Here is a 20,142-nt window from a genome sequence, read left to right on the forward strand (position 1 = left end):
TTTTTAAGTAGTCAAAGGTTTCATTATAAGACTTGTCAGATGTCATGTCAGTCCTGCGTTGTTGTCATTTTCATACCCACCCTGTCAAAGGGGGATTTGTCAGCAAACAGGTGGTTAATTCAAGTGACACTTGCAGCAGTGCACCTGTAGCGCTCTTGAACCTGCACACGTTTATGGGAGGGGGATGTCGTGTGTTGTACTGTAACGTAGGCTGTCATGTGTGGAGAGGGGAAAAGAAAATGTCTTCATGTGGTTGTATTATCGTGAAATTAGCCTTATGAGAGATTCGCCGTCGTAGCTCTTGTTTCTATGATGTATTGTCTTATTTGTGACAATATTGGCCTTAAATTGTTTACATGAAAAAACGGTTTTACATGTGTATTCCAAAGCACTAATGTAGACAAGCAGTCCATTAAAGAGGTCTTCACTGATTTTGTTATTTGCAATGCTTTCATTGATATACAGTACAATCACGTTAATATGTCAAGCTTCAATGCCAAAAATCATGTTATAAGTTTTCCAAATGAATAAATCAACATTTTTGTTGCATAGAATTGAATTGCTTATTATCACACTCTTACGTTGATGCGGGTGTATGAAATGGGCCTTCAAAAAAGGAAAGCGTCTTGCCTGGCTGAGAGGCGTTGTAATTATAAACATGATTGCATGCTAGGAATGTGCCGATCGATCGGTATCGGCCGATTTTTGTGAAAAAGTACATGAACAACCGTTGACAGCAAACGGCAATCCTCTCAGCTAATTATGTGTCTCCATACACAGTGTGGAGCCACTCCACAAAGTTAATAATAATCACCATAATTATGGCAAATAAACTGCATTTCACAGTATCTTAAGTATCATTGTCAAGTATTATTATCATTGGAGGACAAGGCTAAACATGTTACACACCAAGCGAAAGCCAGGAGCAGTCAAGCTAATCGCTAAGCTAACCGAGCTTGAAACAACACCAAGAAAGAAGTACACAGTAATGTTAAGAAGTTTAGATGGGAGCGCATTACAGCACACAGTAAGCAGATATTAACAGGAAATTAGCAAGTAAATTATTAAAAGTCTAGAGCAGGGGTCCCCAAACTACAGATCCGGCCCGGCAGCATCCAAAATCTGGCCCGCGGGAAGTCCCAAGTTAAAAAAAAAAAAAGTTTTTTATTATTGTTCTTTTTAATTCTGTCCTTTCTAATCCATTTTCTACGTCTCTACTCTCGGTGTCTCCTAGCCACTCAGGCAAATCATATTGTCTAAAAATGCATTTTCCCATTAATAACATGACATTATCGCGCAGCCCCTGGTACCCCTGGTCTAGAGAGAGGATAATATAACAACTGTTGGTATGTCGGCGTTGTAACAGTCAGTACACGACACGCAAGAAGGCGAGAAAAAAATGGGGCCCATTGCCTTCCTGCTTGGCACTCAGCATCAAAGGTTGGAATTGGGGATTAAATCACCAAAAATGATTCCCGAGCGCAGCCACCGCTGCTGCTCACTGCTCCCCTCACCTCCCAGGGGGTGAACATGGGATTGGGTCAAATGCAGAGGACACATTTCACCACACATAGTGTGTGTGTGACTATCATTGGGACTTTAACTTTAACTTTAGAAGTGTATTATCAGTACATAATCGACCGAGCAGATCAATATTTGTATTTTCTTAAAAATAATTTCATGTTTAGAAATTCTTATAATAATTCCCAGAACATAAGAAGACTTAAAGGGTTAAATGAGTAGCAGATAGTAGTTTTTGCTTTTATTCTGTCGTTGTGCACTCAAACAATAGTATGTACTTAAATAGACTAAGGAAGTAGTTTAAATATTGTGCTGATATTGTTGAACTGTCAATAGTACTCACTAATAATACATTCATTTTCGCATTCCTTAATTGGATTTATACACATGCGCAGATGCATGGAGGGCATGAATTCCTCACCAGAACACCGTTTTTGTTATGATTTTTGGTTTGAAAAATTTGAATTTCAGCGAATTTCAAACAGCTCCTCGAAACGCTCTCTCTTGTTGCAATGTGACTTTTTGTTGCGTGCAAAATAAGCTTTATTGAGATGTTTGAAGTCTACGATGAGGCGGTGACTTGTCCGGGACCCCGCCTTCCTCCCCGAGTGCAGCTGGGATAGGCTCCAGCACCCCTTCTACCCCGAGAGGGACAAGCGGTACGAAATGGATGGATGGATGGAGATGTTTGAAGTTTGCATGTCAGCTGTGTGTTAGAGGTGACTCAGTATGTTATTTTTAGTATTATTAGAAACTTTTTCTTGTTACTTTTAAGCCTTTTCTTCAACTTATACTATTGTTCGATTTTTTTTTTTTGGGTTACATTTTATTTTCAGAATATGAAAAACAAACAAAAGTGTGCATTCGGCTCGCGCAGTCGTGCCCTGCGTGCTCGCTCACATTCTGACCACGAGGGGGCGCGCGCACCCAAGTAGAGCGGGGCGCGCGCACGCACCGAACGGGCTCGCGCTGTGCTGTGTGCAGATGTGTCGCAGATTCTTTTCAAATCAAACGGACACACCGGAAACTTCCGAGTTGCGGCATTTGAATGACCATTTAAACTGTTGGTGGTCGTGCTGGAAGCGGGACACCCGTTAAGGCTCTCGTTAGCTCGGCTTGAGGCGGAGAAAAGACGCCACTTTTTTTGGCAGGTCGGAGACGCGCGCGCTGATGGAGCTGTCAGCCATCGGCGAGCAAGTGTTTGCCGTGGAATCAATCGTCAAGAGAAGAGTTCGGAAGGTAACATTTACATCTATTATATACTCTACGACAATCACTTCGGTTCAAATCTCCAACATTGAACCGTTTTCCTTTCACCTTGTGAACGTTTAGCTTGGAAGCAAGGCGCCGTGGATAAAAGAGTGTGACAGATTAAAAGGGCAGCTAAGCTGGTTATCTGGTTTAAAGATGTTTGTTGTTTTCTTGCTGCAAAGCAGTTTAGCGGGTAAAGTGTTTATTTAAAGGCCTACTGAAATGAAATGTTCTTATTTAAACGGGGATAGCAGGTCCATTGTATGTGTCATACTTGATCATTTCGCGATATTGCCATATTTTTGCTGAAAGGATTTAGTAGAGAACATCGACGATAAAGTTCGCAACTTTTGGTCGCTGATAAAAAAAAGCCTTGCCTGTACCGGAAGTAGCGCGACGTCACAGGTTGTGGAGCTCCTCACATCTGCACATTGTTTACAATCATGGCCAGCAGCAGCGAGAGCGATTCAGACCGAGAAAGCGACGATTACCCCGTTAATTTGAGCGATGATGAAAGATTTGTTGATGAGGAAAGTGAGAGTGAAGGATTAGAGGGCAGTGGAAGCGATTCAGATAGGTAAGATGCTGTGAGAGGCGGGTGGGACCTGATATTCCGTTGGGAATGACTAAAACAGTAAATAAACACAAGACATATATATACTCTATTAACCACAACACAACCAGGCTTATATGCCACAAATTAATCCGCATAACTAACACCTCCCCCCTCCCGTCCATATAACACACCAATACAAATCAAACACCCGCACAACACACTCAATCCCACAGCCCAAAGTACCGTTCACCTCCGTAAAGTTCATACAGCACATATATTTCCCCAAAGTTACGTACGTGACATGAACATAGCGGCACGCACGTACGGGCAAGCGATCAAATGTTTGGAAGCCAAAGCTGTACTCACGGTAGCGCGTCTGCTATCCAACTCAAAGTCCTCCTGGTTGTGTGGCTGTAGCCAGCCGCTAATACACCGATCCCACCTACAGCTTTCTTCTTTGCTGTCTTCATTGTTCATTAAACAAATTGCAAAAGATTCACCAACACAGATGTCCAGAATACTGTGGAATTTTGAGATGAAAACAGACGACTTAATAGCTGGCCACAATGGTGTCCCAATATGTCCGCACAATCTGTGACGTCACGCGCAAACGTCATCATACCGAGACGTTTTCAGCAGAATATTTTGCGGGAAATTTAAAATTGCACTTTACTAATCTAACCCGGCCGTATTGGCATGTGTTGCAATGTTAAGATTTCATCATTGATAAATAAACTATCAGACTGCGTGGTCGGTAGTAGTGGGTTTCAGTAAGCCTTTAAAGTGCCCTCTTTGGGGATTGTAATGGAGATCCATCTGGATTCATGAACTTAATTCTACACATTTCTTCACAAAAAAAGAAATCTTTAACGTCAATATTTATGGAACATGTCCACAAAAAATCTAGCTGTCAACACTGAATATTGCATTGTTGCATTTCTTTTCACAGTTCTTTTTGACAGACATTTTAAAAAAATCTCACGTACCCCTTGGCATACCTTCAAGTAACCCCAGGGGTACGCGTACCCCCATTTGAGAACCACTGCTCTATGCTATAATACTAGGTTTTTTTTATTTTTATTATTGAATATACTCGTCCTGTCAATCAGCAAACGCATACCTGTGAGAATATATAGTCCAATAATACTTTGTGGTTATTTGTTAACCGGGCTTTATAGCCCCTTTAAACAGTTTTGGTCAGCAGTAAATGCAGATTATACAGGCTAATGACAGCAAGTTAAGTGTCTAAAAAGGCAGACTATCATGCTAGCTAGCTATAGTTAGATAGCACGTGCATGGATGGACACAGCTGCATCTTAATGAATGAGTTAAGATGAACATCTATTTCAATTGGGGATAAAGCTAAACAATGATCGATCAATTGATGAATTATAAAGAGCAAGATTTACATTTTTTGATAACTATACAGGAGGAATATATGTTAATAAGGCCACAATAAATCATAACTTGTACTGCTTTTATAACGTGTTTCCTCTGCCACCAAGAGGCAAGCTGGAGTTCTACACATTGTAAAAATGCTTCGTTTCCACATCAATGTGACTAGTTATTTTTCAGGTACAACATCTATATGTTACACATATTTGCCTTTGTAAACATGCAAACATACAGCAGTGTTTCCCATAAACTGCCAAGATACCTGTGGCGGTGGGGGCGTGGCTATGGACGTGGTCACCATGACATCATTGAGTAATTTGCATAATTTCCTACAATGATATGATTTTCTCTAAAAAGGCTCAAAAAATGTATACTTACTAATTAATAATAACAGTTTTGTTTTAAACGTCCATCAATCCATCCATGCATCCATTTTACAATATAATTACAACACTTTATGTACATATTTATATACAGATTTGAACAATAAGTTATTCACTGAAATATATTTATTAATTGTGGTTCTTACAAAAAATATATCTTATAAAATATAAAAGCTAAAATGTCTCTTAAAGCTCTGCCCCTTTAATTAGTGCATACTAAATAATTTAACTTTAGCCTACTACTACAACCATATTATTTACCAGCAACATAAAGTGAAACAGAGGCAAAGGTGTCCTGCCACAGTCAGTAACAAATAAACAGAAAACAGTAGTGGTCAAATACAAATAAGCTAACAAGAGAAGTATCCTACACTTCTCTTTTGTAAAGTAAATCTGAACAGCCTATATGGGCATCTACATTAAGTATATGATTTGCCTGAGAAGCTGGACAGGACAAAAATAAATTAAATTTATTTTATTTTATTTGTGGCGGACGTAATTCTTTCGTGGCGGGCCGCCACAAATAAATGAATGTGTGGGAAACACTGGTACAGAGTTTGGATAAGTGTCACCATTTGCAGGAATTGGAGGATGATATACTGTTGTAGCAAATTCAGACTGTAGTTCAACCATCCATCCATTTCATACCGCTTGTCCCATACGGGGTCGCGGGGGGTGCTGGAGCCTATCTCAGCTGCACACGGACACCCTGGACAAGTCGCCAACACAGATAGACAGACAACATTCACACTCACATTCACACAGTAGGGCCAATTTAGTGTTGCCAATGAACCTATCCCCAGGTGCATGTCTTTGGAGGTGGGAGGAAGCCGGAGGGAACCCACGCAGTCACGGGAAGAACATGCAAACTCCACACAGAAAGATCCCGAGCCCAGGATCGAACCCAGGACCTTCGTATCTCATGAACATCTATTTGACATTAAGAATGTGACATCCTCTTGTAACATCGGGCAAATACCGTACAGTAAATCACATTAGTACATGTAATGTTTTAATTCCGTATAATCACAAGCGTTAAAAGGGTGTCTTTGGGTTTCTCAGTATTATTATATCCACTAAAATAAGTCCAATTATCTTATCTCTGGTGACTTAAAACCTAATCTTTCCACAGGGGAACGTGGAGTACCTGTTGAAATGGAAAGGATGGCCTCCAAAGTGAGTATGACATGAGAAAAAAAAAAGATCCTGAATTAAGGTCATGTCCAGACAAATGCAGATATTTAGAATTTAATAAGTGTGTGAGGCGTAGTATAGGACTTAGGGTCAAAAATATAAATTTTTATGGGTGTGTCTTTTGCACTTTATGGGGGGGTCTCAGAATGTAATCCCAGTGAATAGATACTGTACTGTACAATGGATAAGTAAAGTGTTCAATGACAATAGGTTCAGACTATCGTAATATGCATTGCTTGTCTAACCTTATACAGGTACAGCACATGGGAACCTGAGGAACACATTCTGGATCATCGTTTAGTCCTAGCCTACGAAGAGAAGTAAGGTTTTATGGAACGAGAATTATGCTGAATGATTTGCTTGGGTGACAAGTGAATGACTCAGTGAGCTTGACAGGATTGATGATCAATTTATCAGACTGTTAACAGTCTTGTTTTTCCTAGAGAGCAGAGGGACAGGATGCTGAGTCACAAGAGGAAAGGATCCAAGGCCAAAAGACTCCTGCTGCAGGTTAGGTTTCATTCAGGGACCCCTCCAATGCTGACAACATTGGCACTTATTTCATAATTCTGGACCTAGAATTATGTGTACAGGTAAAAATTATCCCTAAAATAAACACAGTTGAGATTTTTGCTTGTTTTCAACTGAGTTTCAGCATACTGTATATTGGAACACCCACTTTGCGGGCCTGCATCTGTCTGCTGTTGTCACCTCCAGAAGACTGGAGGCCATTTCATATTGTGTAATATTTGTTTTGGTAGCATCTTCATCCTGAATTATGCTACTTTCGGGTTATGACTCAAGCCTAATGCGATCTCCAAAATCAAGAGCACCATCGAGGGGGGAAAAAACCTGCGAAAAAAATTAGACCATGTGCTGAAAAACAAGAGAAAAAGAAGGTAAGCTACTAGCATTCTATTTTGCGCCCTCTTCTACTGATGTTTTCCTGAAGATGCTTGAGGAAATGCTAAAAGAACACGAGGAAACAGGCTATGGTATCTATAGATGAGGGGATAGGAGTCTGTAAATGGCAATTTATTTATATTTCGTCTTTGATCATAACTTAAGCATATTAGCTTTGAAGTAATCATACACACGACAAAACTATATAATTAAGTGATCAAAATAATAGTTTTACATGCTTTTATCTACACCAGGTGTGCCCACACATTTTCAGTAGGTGAGCTACTTATCAAGTCGAGGAGATCTACACTATGTGTGTGTATATATATCAGGGGTCTCAAACTCAATTTACCTGGGGGCCACTGGATGCAGAAACTGGGTGAGGCTGGGCCGCAAGAAAAGATTTCTTTAAAAAATCTAACATGCACTTTTTAATGAATTCCCCTTCTTTGAATGGCTTTCCCGCCCTAGCAACATACTTGCCAACCCTCCCGATATTTCCGGGAGACTCACGAATTTCAGTGCCCCTCCCGGCAATCTCCCGGGGCAACCATTCTCCCGATTTTCACCCGGACAACAATATTAAGGGCGTGCCGTGATGGCACTGCCTTTAAAATCCTCTACAACCTGTCGTCACGTCCGCTTTTTCACCATACAAACAGCGTGCCGGCCCAGTCACATGTTGTATGAGGCTTCTGCAGACACACGTGAGTGACTGGGGGTGGTTGATGTGAGGGGGAGCAGGGTTGGGGGGTGGGGTTTGTGGTAGCGAGGGTGTATATTGTAGCCCGGAAGAGTTAGGGCTGCATGGGATTCTGGGTATTTGTTCTGTTGTGTTTATGTTGTGTTACGGTGCGGATGTTCTCCCGAAATGTGTTTGTCATTCTTGTTTGGTGTGGGTTCACAGTGTGGCGCATATTTGTAAAAGAGTTAAAGTTGTTTATACGGTCACCCTCAGTGTGACCTGTATGGCTGTTGTTCACATATGTCTTGCAGTCATTTACGTGTGTATACAGAAGCCAAATACAACATGTGACTGGGCTGGCACGCTGTTTGTGCAGGTTGTAGAGGGCACTAAAGGCAGTGCCATCACGGCACGCCCTTAATATTGTTGTTTGGGTGAAAATCGGCAGAAATTCGAGAGAATGGTTGCCCTGAAATTCGGGAGTCTACCGGAAAAATCGGGAGGGTTGGCAAGTATGACGCTGTCAAGCGGCATTCATATAAAACTCGCGGGTCGCACTAATATAACATTTTCATATTAAGGGGCGGGCCGCAAAATAACGTCTCCGGCCCGCGGGCCGCGTGTCTGAGACCTCTGATATATATGCATATATATATATATATATATATATATACATATACGGTATATATGTGTATTAGAGATGCGCGGATAGGCAATTATTTCATCCGCAACCGCATCACAAAAGTCGTCATCCACCTGCCATCCACCCGAACTAACATTTTATCAAAACCACAACCGCCCGCCACCCACCCGATGTTATATATCTAATATAGACTATGCAAGGCATTAGTGAGGTTAGAAAGCTTTTGCCTGTTAAACAAAGGAGACTGATCCAATGCAGCAGAGACATTCAATGCGTGCCACGCATTAATATCTCTTGGCCACGCATTAGAGGCTAAGAGATATTAATGCGTGATAATATTATTTATCATTATTATAATATTATTGTCATTTCCATTAAGAAAGTGTTGACTATTATTGTTATTTTTTTCCCCTGGTCTTTAGTATTCCCTTTTTTAGTTTGTCGCGTACCACGTTTGCTGCCGGCGTTGCCTTCTTTTTATTTTTTTCTTCTTCTTTTGTTGTGTTGTGTTGTGCTGTGACCCGCCAAATTTCTTCCCCCTACAGAAACCTTCCCCCCACCATTTACTTCCGTGGTCATGTTTCCTCTTACGTCATTGACAGCGATCGATAGCACTTCGGCTTTGACTGCCCGTCGCTGGAAGGATACTTCGTCTTTGACAGCTGCTGGAATCTGAAGAAATCGATTATTGTTTTTTTTTGTACAGGCGCGAAACAGGACAGTCGCGTGCCGGTTAAGGACCCCCGGCAACTTTGTGACTTTAGTGGACGCAGCCCCAGAAGTAAATGGGGGGGGGGGTTGTAGGGGGGAAGAAATTTGGCGTGACAGCTGCAGCAGTGCCTGATGAATAATTGCCTCTTTTAAAGAGTGCTGCTCGTTTTTCGTATGTGGGTAACAACATATAACTATGTATATATATTTCCGAATTGGTTCAACCGCCACCCGCCTGAATCTATTTAAAATCAAATTTTTTCGTCATGCATCCGCCCGACCCCGCGGATTATCCGCAAACCGTGCATCTCTAATGTGTGCATATATATATATATACTGTATATACAGAATGTATATATATATATCCTGCGATGAGGTGGCGACTTGTCCAGGGTGTACCCCGCCTTCCGCCCGATTGTATATATATATATATATCAGTGACGTGCGGTGAAGTTCATGGCTGGTGAGGCACTGACTTCATCACAGTCAGATTTACAAACATATGAACCCTAAAGAGTATCTTATTCACCATTTGATTGGCAGCAGTTAACGGGTTATGTTTAAAAGCTCATACCAGCATTCTTCCCTGCTTGGCACTCAGCATCAAGGGTTGGAATTGGGGGTTAAATCACCAAAAAATATTCCCAGGCGCGGCGCCGCTGCTGCCCACTGCTCCCCTCACCTCCCAGGGGGTGATCAAGGGATGGGTCAAATGCAGAGGACAAATTTCACCACACCTAGTGTGTGTGTGACAATCATTGGTACTTTAACTTAACTTTAACTTTACACATACAAACTGTAACACACAAAAAAGCACATTTAATTAAAAAAACGTTATTATGGTCTTACCTTTACTTATAAGTGCGGGAACAGTGGTGTTCGTGTTGGAGGAGTTGTGAATGAATGAAATATGAAATCCGTGCTGGAGTCTGCAGGTGTACCTAATGTGTCCCTGTTCACGGCTCCTCCGGCGCGAGCATTGTTGTTTTTGCACTTTTTGGCTTCTTGTTAAGTGACTTTTTTTGGGTGGATTCTGTCTTGCACGTGGAGGGTTTGGGTGTGGGCTTTGTTTGGTGTGGCGCTCCCGTCAAGGGTGCATTCTACGGTGGGAGTGCTTTAACCGGCACAAGGAGGCGGGGTTACTGCGAGCCTCCCACAGTGCGTCTTCGCAGCAGTTTTATGATTGCTCAGCACAAGAAATACGTTACACACATACAGTTGTTGACAAAATACACTGTACATTATATACCTCAGCTAACTAAACTATGGAAATGTACAATATAATTCATATAGCAATACAGTCTCACTGCACAGCAGGCCAGCAGTTAGCCGAGTCCGCAATCCATGTTGAGGCACAAGTGCCTCAACTGGCTGCTGATCACCGCACCGTCTCTTTTCAGTATTTGAACGGCAAATGTGAAAATTCAGCGATTTTGAATAAAAATAATCTAAAACTGGTGAAGTTAAATGGAAAATAACTTTATAGTATAATCACTGAATACATATAACAATTTAATACATTTTTTTTCTTTTTACATTTTTTTTCTTTCCATGATGGCAGGTGAGGCCCCGCCTCACCTGCCATCACCTCTAGTGACCGCACGTCACTGATGTATATATATATATATATATATATATATATATATATATATATATATAAACAAACATACATATGTACACATACTGTATATAGGGCTGTCAAAGTTATCACATTAATGTGATAAATAAAAAAAATATTGCGTTATCATAAATGACTGAAGATTAATCACAGTGTTTGTTTTGACCGCCAGAAGGAGGCGCGCATTGTACAGGCAGTGATCACGCCCCACGTCGATATTTAAAGCGATGTGCTCTGTGCCCACTTTCGCTTCAGAACAAACTCACGTTTCTGCCTGTCAATTTTTTTTTTTCATACTGAACTCGCAGCAGCCAGCGGTCATCTCACAAAATCCTCACTTGCCCGGTATGTCAATCAAGGGACGAATGTGACATCATAGTGAAGATTGATGATAGGTAATTTTTAGGTTTACTTTGTTTTAAATTAGTGACAAATGACATAACTTCTCCCTCCTGACCACCTTGGTCTAATTATTGTGTCCCCAATTGGTCATAAATAATAATAAGGTGAATCATTTCTTTACCGGTAATCCTTTATCTTATTTACCTAATAGAATCTTATTGTGTCTAATCTTCATTCAGAATACGGTCTATACCATGGACCTTCGCAGTGCTCACAAGACCACGGACACGCCCCGACCACGTTTACGTCTCTCCCTAACCCGCTCGCTGGGTCTGGATGAGGAAGATGAGGATGAGGAAGATGAGGGGAATGAGGAGGTAGATGAAGAGGAAGAAGAGGAAGAGGACCAGTCGTACAGTGACTGCAGTCAGATGCTTTGTCACAACAACAAGCGGAAGCCACAGAACCAATGTCTTGACTCGAGGCCAGTGAGTCCAGCACAAGACGACTGTAAAAGCGAAGGTGAGGAAGAAGCAGATGAAGAGATGGTTGAATATGATGAGGAGGAAATTCTTGATACAGCAGAAAAAAGCCTTGACATGCCTAACGGTAAGTTTGTGAACAGCTGAACTCGTGAAACACGATTATATCAACAGCCGTCTAAAACAGGGGTGTCAAAAAATTATTTGGATAAAAAATCTAAATATCAATCTAACCATAATATTGATCAAATACTAATACTACCCTTAATATCAACACCACAAATTTATGGATCCAACTGATCCTCCTCTTACATGTCTTGTACTGACTAACAATACCGACGCATCAACAGTTAATGTTATTGTATCCTCTCTATAGACATTTATTAGTCTAATTGTTTGAGACACTTGTGATTTAGGGCTATATAAATAAACATTGATTGATTGATTGATAATTGTTAACTTCCTGGAAATATCTGCTTACTTCCTGCTGCAGCACGGTTCCATCTACACTTCTTAAACTTTAATAAGCGCTTATTTCTCTGTGTTGTTTCAAACTAGGTTAGCTTAGCTATTAGCATGCCTGCTCCTGGCTTGTTCTCGGTGTGTAAAATGTTGAGCCTCGTCCTCCAGTGATAATGTTACTTGATAATGATACTTAAGATACAAAGAAATGCAGTTTATTTGCCATAATCGAGGTGATTATTATTGGCTTAGGGGAGCGGCACCACACTGTGTATTGAGACCCGTAATTAGCTGCTAGCCATTTGTCACCAGAAAGGATCGGCATTTGTGATCAGCATTAAAAGGCATTCCTCACGATGTCCAATCACATAATTTTTCATGAAAATCGGCTGATACCATTGAATTGGAACATCCCTAATACAGTTATTAGATATAACTAAAATAGTTTTTTCTAGCAGAATTTTTTTTTTTTTTTTAGGTCAGTGGACAAAATGTCTTCCAGGGGGTTTAATGGAGGCGTTACTATTTTTTGTCTCCTAGGTCAAAAGAGGGCAGCCAAGTGGAACTCTACTATTGGCCGAGTGGGCATGACCGACGCAGTCTGGAGACCTATCATTGGTCCAGGAGAGGTGACGGTCACAGACGTCACCCTCAACTCTCTCACCGTGACTTTCCGAGAGTCACATGCGGCCAAAGGCTTCTTCCGAGTGTGGGGGCTGGAAGTTTGAAGAACGAGAGCCAAGGTTTGGGGCAAAGAGGGATTATTAGTGTCAATGTGTACTCTCTCGTTGTCAACTTCCAGTCCAGTCTGTGCTTTGTTTTCATACACCTAAACAGGAACTGAAAGGTGTAAAATGGAAGTGAAGTTAGACACGCGTGCATGTGTGTTGCTAACATACACATACGCTGTATGTTGGCAATGCTTAAGAGACAAAGAAGCCAATATGAACAGTGATTCAATGTTTAGTGTCTATTTCCAAGTTTTAAGTTTTACAGTAGATCTCTGCTATTTGCCAGGGTTATGTTCTAAGACCACCCATAAATGTGAATAATGAACGCGTCTATTTGATTCTCTAAACATTATTACATGCCTCACAGTTATTAAACTCATTTAAATTTTAAGTGCACACATTGGAAACATTACAGGCATACAGTATATAGTATTGTCCTGTATTGTGAACGAGCAGTTACGCAACATCGTGTCTAGTCAAAGCGTCTTCATGCTGGAACAAATTGAGTGAATTAACGTGTGAAACAGCACTCTCTGTTGGATTCATAGCTGCAGCACTCCTTTTTCCCCAGTAGTATTTTATCTTCTATCTATACATATTAGTGAGCAATATGTAGTAATTCCATCCATCCATTTTCTACCGCGTGTCCCTCTTAGGGTCGCGGGGGGTGCTGGAGCCTATCTCAGTATTTATTACTATTTTTTGTTTTTCATTACGTTTTACTTCTGTTACTGTATGTAAAAACATGCAATGCAACAACGTAATTTCCCCATTGTGGGTTAAATAAAGGTCTGTCCTATTCTATCATATCCAAGCAACTTTCTCTTTAAGTCACTATTTAAAAATGAATGATAATTTAAAGCAGAGAAAACAAATGCCAAAATGCGGATCAGCAGGGATCTACTGTATTGCTTACTCCTTGCGTAGATGCTCTTCAAAGGCTCCACGTGCTGGCACACTTTTAACGGGAACACTAACATTTTTGAATGTAGTATAAGTACAGGAAACAAATTTTGCACTATGAACTGACGAAATGACAAAATTTATCCAGGGAAACAACCAAGTTAATTGCACTAATAGATTATCATTGTATGTATTTATATTCTATGTTTTAAGTAAGTACAGTAATAATGAACAAACATTAAACCTAGTGCAGGTACTCCTGCAGTCTATTTTAAATGAAGAGTATAAGTTGTTCATTCATTTGATTAATTTATTTCAGGCAATGACACAGAAAAAATACAAGGTAGACAACATATATAATAATAGGAATTCATATAGTGCAAAAGGAATTGTGCAGTATGTACACATGGCAATCAAGTTTTGCCTGAGAGTTATCATGAGGAACAAAAGATCTGTGCTACAACGAGCTGCTGTTGTCCAACATGTTGTACATAGAGTACATCAATACACGTATTGTGTTGTAGTATTTGTGTCACACACTATTCAACATTGCTTACAAAACCACCTGTATCATAGAGTGAGTACTCCCCTCATATTTCTGCAAACATTTGATCTTGTCAAATAACAATACTACATAAATGATGATCAGATGTACTTAAGAGTAGTCAGTGTACAGCTTGTATAGCAGGAGAGATCATCGGAACATGACTCAACACAGATATTATTGTCGGAAAAGCTGCCAGCAAAAGTGAGGGCGACTCCGATATTTAATGTGAAAATATTCATCAGCTTCATCTTGGAGCATCTTCCTCAGCAAGGCACTTGTTATCTTGGAGGTCACCAACTCAGAGGCTCCTTATAATGCGGACAAGTTTCCATAAGGAAGAGATCATGCTGTGTACTTCGCAGTACATGTTGGAAATCATGTTTTCTTTCTGTGAAGCGCAGCTCCCCAGACCCGGCAGCACTCATGCAGCCCCAGACCATTACGCTACAAGACACAATTATCTTGTGTTGCCAGTTATTTATGTAGGGCCAAGTGGGAGAATGTTAAATAAATAAATATATATTTTAATAATTACTTAAATGTGTCATTAATTAATTATAATTGGAATTAAATACTACAAAGTGTCATTGATTCATTTAAATCACAATTATGTTTAATTGTTTAATCATTTGCCAATTGATGTTATTTTTTCATGTATTAATAAATTATTGATTTCATTAATGACACATTGATTAATAAAATATTTATTTTTTATTTGGTCCCGTTTAGCTCGTGTCAGGGCTTTGTGAATTTATTTATCTGTCCAACTCGGCTCCAGCCCCCCGTGACTCCGAAAGGGAAAAGCGGTAGGAAAATGGATGGATGGATGGAAACTCCACATGTCAAAGTCAATGGGCGGTGCTAACACAAATCTAGTCCAATCATTGCAAAGGGGAAGTGCCGGGTAACTAATCAGGTGTTGGGATCTGCCAAAATACATTCCTGAAGCGCTGACAAGGGCCCAATGGGGAAAGAAACCAAGAATAAATCTTCAGAAAAAATACTTGAATGTGTAAATAAATAATGACATCAATAATTAATTAAATGATTAAATTAAATTTTAAGGGCAGCGTAGCTCAGATGAGAAAGTGGTTGTGCCAGCAACTTGAGGGTTCCTAGTTCGAATCCAGCTTCCACCATGCTAGTCACAGCCTTTGTGTCCTCAGGCAAGACACTTCACCTACCTCGCTCCTGATGGGTCAAGGTTAGCGTCTTGCAAGGCAGCTTCAGCCATTAGTGTGTCAATGTGTGTGTGTAAATGTACACTTTGGGTATCGTGCTGGTGTAGTAAGTGCTACATAAATACAGACCATTTTACATTAGAGTAATTATTCCAATTATAATTAAGGACACATTTGAAGAGGAACTGCATTTTTTGTAGGGATGTAAGACAATAACACATATGTTTTTCTTCTTTTTATGCATTCTAATTTGTAATATATGGCAAATACGAGGTGACCAAAAATGAAGCTAATGGAAGTCTATAGAGCCCTCTAAAAAAGAACATCCAAAAACCGCCAACAATACTGCATTTACATGTTGTGACTTGAATATTAACCAGGTATCAGCAACATTGTTGTGATAAGAGCTAATGCTGAGGAACTACTTTGAGCGGCGCCGTGATCACAGAGCGGTAAATGGCTTATACAGCTATTGACCTATTGAGCCTCTGAGTTGGTGAGCGTTTGTACTAAATAACAAATCATGCCTCTCACGTGTATAGTAGAAGGTTGTGGCCATAAGCAGAGAAGTTGGTCAACTTTGACATTCAACTCAGACCCAGAGATCGCGAGAAAGACAGAAAAAAAGTCTGGATCATCATTTGTCCCAAAGTAGTCATTGTTGACTCATGAAGTGTGCCATGATTTATAGTTGTTGTTGAAGGAAATGACAAACGTGATGCGTCTGTGAAATCAATGTGCTGCCGTAATGCTTAAAATGACCAATTACTACATTAAATATTGTATATACTTACAGCATGCGTATAAAACCTTGATGGAGGTTTTAGAGCCCTTTATAGGCGCAGTAGATTGACTTCCTATTACTTCTATTGTTAGCTGAGCTATGCTAGCGGATATTTACGAGTTAGAATGCATTGGGGGAAAAAAACGTGTTTGCTTGTCTCACATAAATATTGTGAATGATACACAATTCCAAAAAAGTGCAGTTCCCCTTTAAGTAATTATTTAAAGATGCATTTATATAATTTGGGTTCTCCGTAGCTATTTAGACAATAATGGCAGTGACTCATTTTCAGTGGATGGTAAATTAATTCAAGCTGTATACTGACTACTCTAAAGTATATCTAAGTTGTTGTAATGAGAGATACTGTATCTCCAGCTGTATCAATCTCAGTACATTGATTAAAGAAATTACAAATTAAGTGAAGTGTACCTTTTAGTCCTGATACTGTAGCAATACAAGTAGTCTGTGTTCTACAATGTTTGACCTTTTACATGGAGATCAAACCCAGGAAATTGAGATAAATCACTTCTTGCAAAGCACTGGAGGGAACTAAAACGATAAGAAGACTAAAATGTTACAAAAGTTCTAATTAGTGACTTAAAAGAAGATCTATGTCTGGAAGTTATCTCACAAGAACGTTGGTGGACAAAACTGAAACTGCAGGGAGTGAAGTGCCTGACATCCATCCATCTTCTTCCGCTTATCCGAGGTCGGGTCGCGGGGGCAGCAGCTTAAGCAGGGAAGCCCAGACTTCCCTCTCCCCAGCCACTTCGTCCAGCTCCTCCCGGGGGATCCCGAGGCGTTCCCAGGCCAGCCGGGAGACATAGTCTTCCCAACGTGTCCTGGGTCTTCCCCGTGGCCTCCTACCGGTCGGACGTGCCCAAAACACCTCCCTAGGGAGGCGTTCGGGTGGCATCCTGACCAGATGCCCGAACCACCTCATCTGGCTCCTCTCGATGTGGAGGAGCAGCGGCTTTACTTTGAGCTCCCCCCGGATGGCAGAGCTTCTCACCCTATCTCTAAGGGAGAGCCCCGCCACCCGGCGGAGGAAACTCATTTCGGCCGCTTGTACCCGTGATCTTGTCCTTTCGGTCATAACCCAAAGCTCATGACCATAGGTGAGGATGGGAACGTAGATCGACCGGTAAATTGAGAGCTTTGCCTTCCGGCTCAGCTCCTTCTTCACCACAACGGATCGATACAGCGTCCGCATTACTGAATTTCATTATTTATTATTTACTTTGGTTGTTTCTCTGAGTGTAGTACTCGTAAACTAAGACTTGAAAAATAAGCAAAAATGAAGACTAAAAGGAGTCTTTATTTTTCTACATGAAACCGAATGTATATTTATTCTTTAGAGAAGATACAGTACCTGTTTACTTGTTGGGGTCTTCAACCTTGCCCAGGCCAAGGACCCCAGACTGATGAAGGGATGGAATGGGGACCTACTTACATATCTTGTATTAAAGTTGTGTTTTGAATTAAACTGGATATAAAAGTACCTTGTTATTGTGCAATATTCACCTGCATTCTCTTCCTCGATGGAGGGGATACTGGTGGTCCTCGGGTTATGAACGAGTACCAGACTTTCCTAGAAGTTGACTTTTAGTGTAAGTCAGATTTTATTTCTAAAATATTCATAAATGAACAACCTAAATGACTGACAATGTACATAAAACACATGAAGGACATTTAAAAGATTAAAAAGATTACATAAGGAATTTAAATGAAAGAATAATAAAAACAGAACAACTCATTATGTGAGCCATTTTTCCAGAGACAATTATTTATTATTTGTTATTAATAATTATTTGTGTCTCACCGTCAAGTCACAGTAGTCGTGTATACTGCACTTTTTTTTAATCCACTGCGGTCGTCTTTCAGGCATTTATATCTTAGGTATATTATCCCAGGCTAGTCAGGAAGGATAAACTATTCTTCTCCTATTCTTCTCTAACGTCACAGATTCATGACCACTCTAGTTTTCATATAACTTCAATGAGGATCTCTATTGTGATAATCAAGAAAAAGGTAACAACTACAAGGTTTACCCTCAATTGCCAAGATACCTGTGGTGGTGGGGGCGTGGTCAATGTCACATTATTTGCCATGATGCATATATTTTCTTTAAAAAGGCAAAAAGATGTATACATGCATTTAAAACAAATCTGTTATTAACTATAGTATTAATGTATATTTTTTCTTACATAATATTGTGTTGCTCTATTTTTCAATTGTTGCTGCATATTGTACAATGTACTTTGTTGAGATGTTTTTCTTTTTTAGAGACTACTCCAATCCTTCTAGTCACTCTGTCTTTATTAAAAACGACTGGCAACAAATCTAGCGTCTATTTCTGGTGTTATTGTAGACTACCATGTCGGCGACTTGAGGTGCAGAGAGCCTGATGCCACACTTGCTTCGCGCTGCTGGAAGGCTTTCTCTCCTTAAAGGGGAACTGACATTTTTTTGGAATGTTGCCTATCGTCCACAATCATTATGAGAGACAAGAAGACAAAAGTGTTGGGTTTTTTTTGCATTCTAACATGTAAAAATCGTCTTGACCTAGCAATGCAGCTAATGGGAGCAATCAATTCTACCACTGAAAATCACTTTAAAATGTATTTAAAAAATCGTCAACAAGACTTCATTTACGGTCTGTAACATGTATAATAACCAAACTGTAGCGACATTGTTATTGTAAAAGCGAACACTAAGGAACTCAATCAATATAAAATGTGACTCACTCGATGGACTGTTTGGTCTAACTATGACCACATCGCTCCAGACAGCGTATGCGTATGGCTTATGTCATCACAACATTCGGTTTCGGCAGCGCTGTTTCATTGTTCCGGCCAAATTGCCAGTGCATCACGGTTCCACGACCAGGACAAAAACCACATTATTCCTCCTGAATCCGAGGCTCGAATAACGGCCAGACTCTCCTCTCCAGCACCCTGGAATAGACTTTCCCCGGGAGGCTGAGAAGTGTGATCCCTCTATAATTGGAACACACCCTCCGGTCCCCTTTCTTGAAAAGGGGTACCACCACCCCGGTCTGCCAATCCAGAGGTACCACCCCAGACTTCCCGCTATGTTGAAGAGTCGTCTCAGCCACGACATCTGGAGTAGCAGTGACATTTGTTAAAAAAAATTTAACTGTAAAAATGTACTACATGTGTAATGAACCATTCTTGTAAGTTACAATACATATATAGAATGTATATATATTTTTTCCATTTGTCTACAGGTAAGCATTTTTTTCACCAATAGAAACGTACAGGCATCATTTACCGGTTTACTTTGCTTTCCTATTGTAATGACACATATACAAAATCATGGCGATGTTGTTGATTACTCTGGTTTGACATGACCAATTTACAGAATAGTTGAAAATGCAGTGCCGAATCTGCACTTTAGACAAAATGCGAAATGAGTAATGAGAGTTCAGAAAACAGATTGTCCGGTACAGTATTGACCCAAATGCTATATTAACTAAATATATGGGCTTAATTAGTTCTATTGGAACTCGTAACTCAAAACTGCACAATGTTAACATGTGATTTACTTTTTGAAAAGAAAAACTTTTAAATGAGAAATATTGTATGAAAAACAATAAAATAGAATGTACTAGTGTTATGAAGTAATGTAGTAATAATGTGCAGAAATTACCTTAGAAAGTGGACTTCCATTACAGGTCCTTTCAGTTGATTCTCCATTGAACACACCATCAGCAGCTTTTCCATATTTTCATGGCTAAATGTCCACCTTTTAGAAACGTTAGCGCCTTGTGCTTGCTTGGCTTCAGTATGGTGAAGACGAGCAGTGCTGCACTCCAACTATCTCACCA

The 20,142-nt window shown here is 40.3% G+C and overlaps 1 protein-coding gene across 2 annotated transcripts; it reads left to right on the plus strand.

Annotated features, from left to right (window-relative positions):
• The first annotated feature begins 2,202 nt into the window (after positions 1-2,202).
• cbx7b (chromobox homolog 7b) lies at positions 2,203-18,618 on the plus strand. 2 transcript variants are annotated; one of them, XM_062056161.1, is made up of 6 exons: positions 2,203-2,760; positions 6,239-6,282; positions 6,555-6,620; positions 6,744-6,810; positions 11,442-11,811; positions 12,687-18,618. In XM_062056161.1, the coding sequence occupies exons 1-6, from the start codon at positions 2,692-2,694 to the stop codon at positions 12,872-12,874; spliced, it is 804 nt and encodes a 267-aa protein (XP_061912145.1). In that variant the 5' UTR covers positions 2,203-2,691; the 3' UTR covers positions 12,875-18,618. The 2 variants fall into 2 exon arrangements, with proteins under 2 accessions (XP_061912145.1, XP_061912146.1); XM_062056162.1 differs by having other exon boundaries at positions 2,209-2,760; positions 11,442-11,724.
• Positions 18,619-20,142: the final 1,524 nt, after the last annotated feature.

The sequence above is a fragment of the Entelurus aequoreus genome, linkage group LG08 (genome assembly GCF_033978785.1).
Source record: "Entelurus aequoreus isolate RoL-2023_Sb linkage group LG08, RoL_Eaeq_v1.1, whole genome shotgun sequence".
NCBI lineage: Eukaryota > Metazoa > Chordata > Actinopteri > Syngnathiformes > Syngnathidae > Entelurus > Entelurus aequoreus.

What these genes read in the sequence shown, in the direction of transcription:
- cbx7b (XM_062056161.1), top strand. Translation starts at nt 2,692, where the DNA reads ATGGAGCTGTCAGCCATCGGCGAGCAAGTGTTTGCCGTGGAATCAATC. An exon ending in GTCCTAGCCTACGAAGAGAA is followed by an intron (nt 6,621 to 6,743) that starts GTAAGGTTTTAT and finishes TGTTTTTCCTAG; the next exon opens with AGAGCAGAGGGACAGGATGC. An exon ending in AAGCCTTGACATGCCTAACG is followed by an intron (nt 11,812 to 12,686) that starts GTAAGTTTGTGA and finishes TTTGTCTCCTAG; the next exon opens with GTCAAAAGAGGGCAGCCAAG.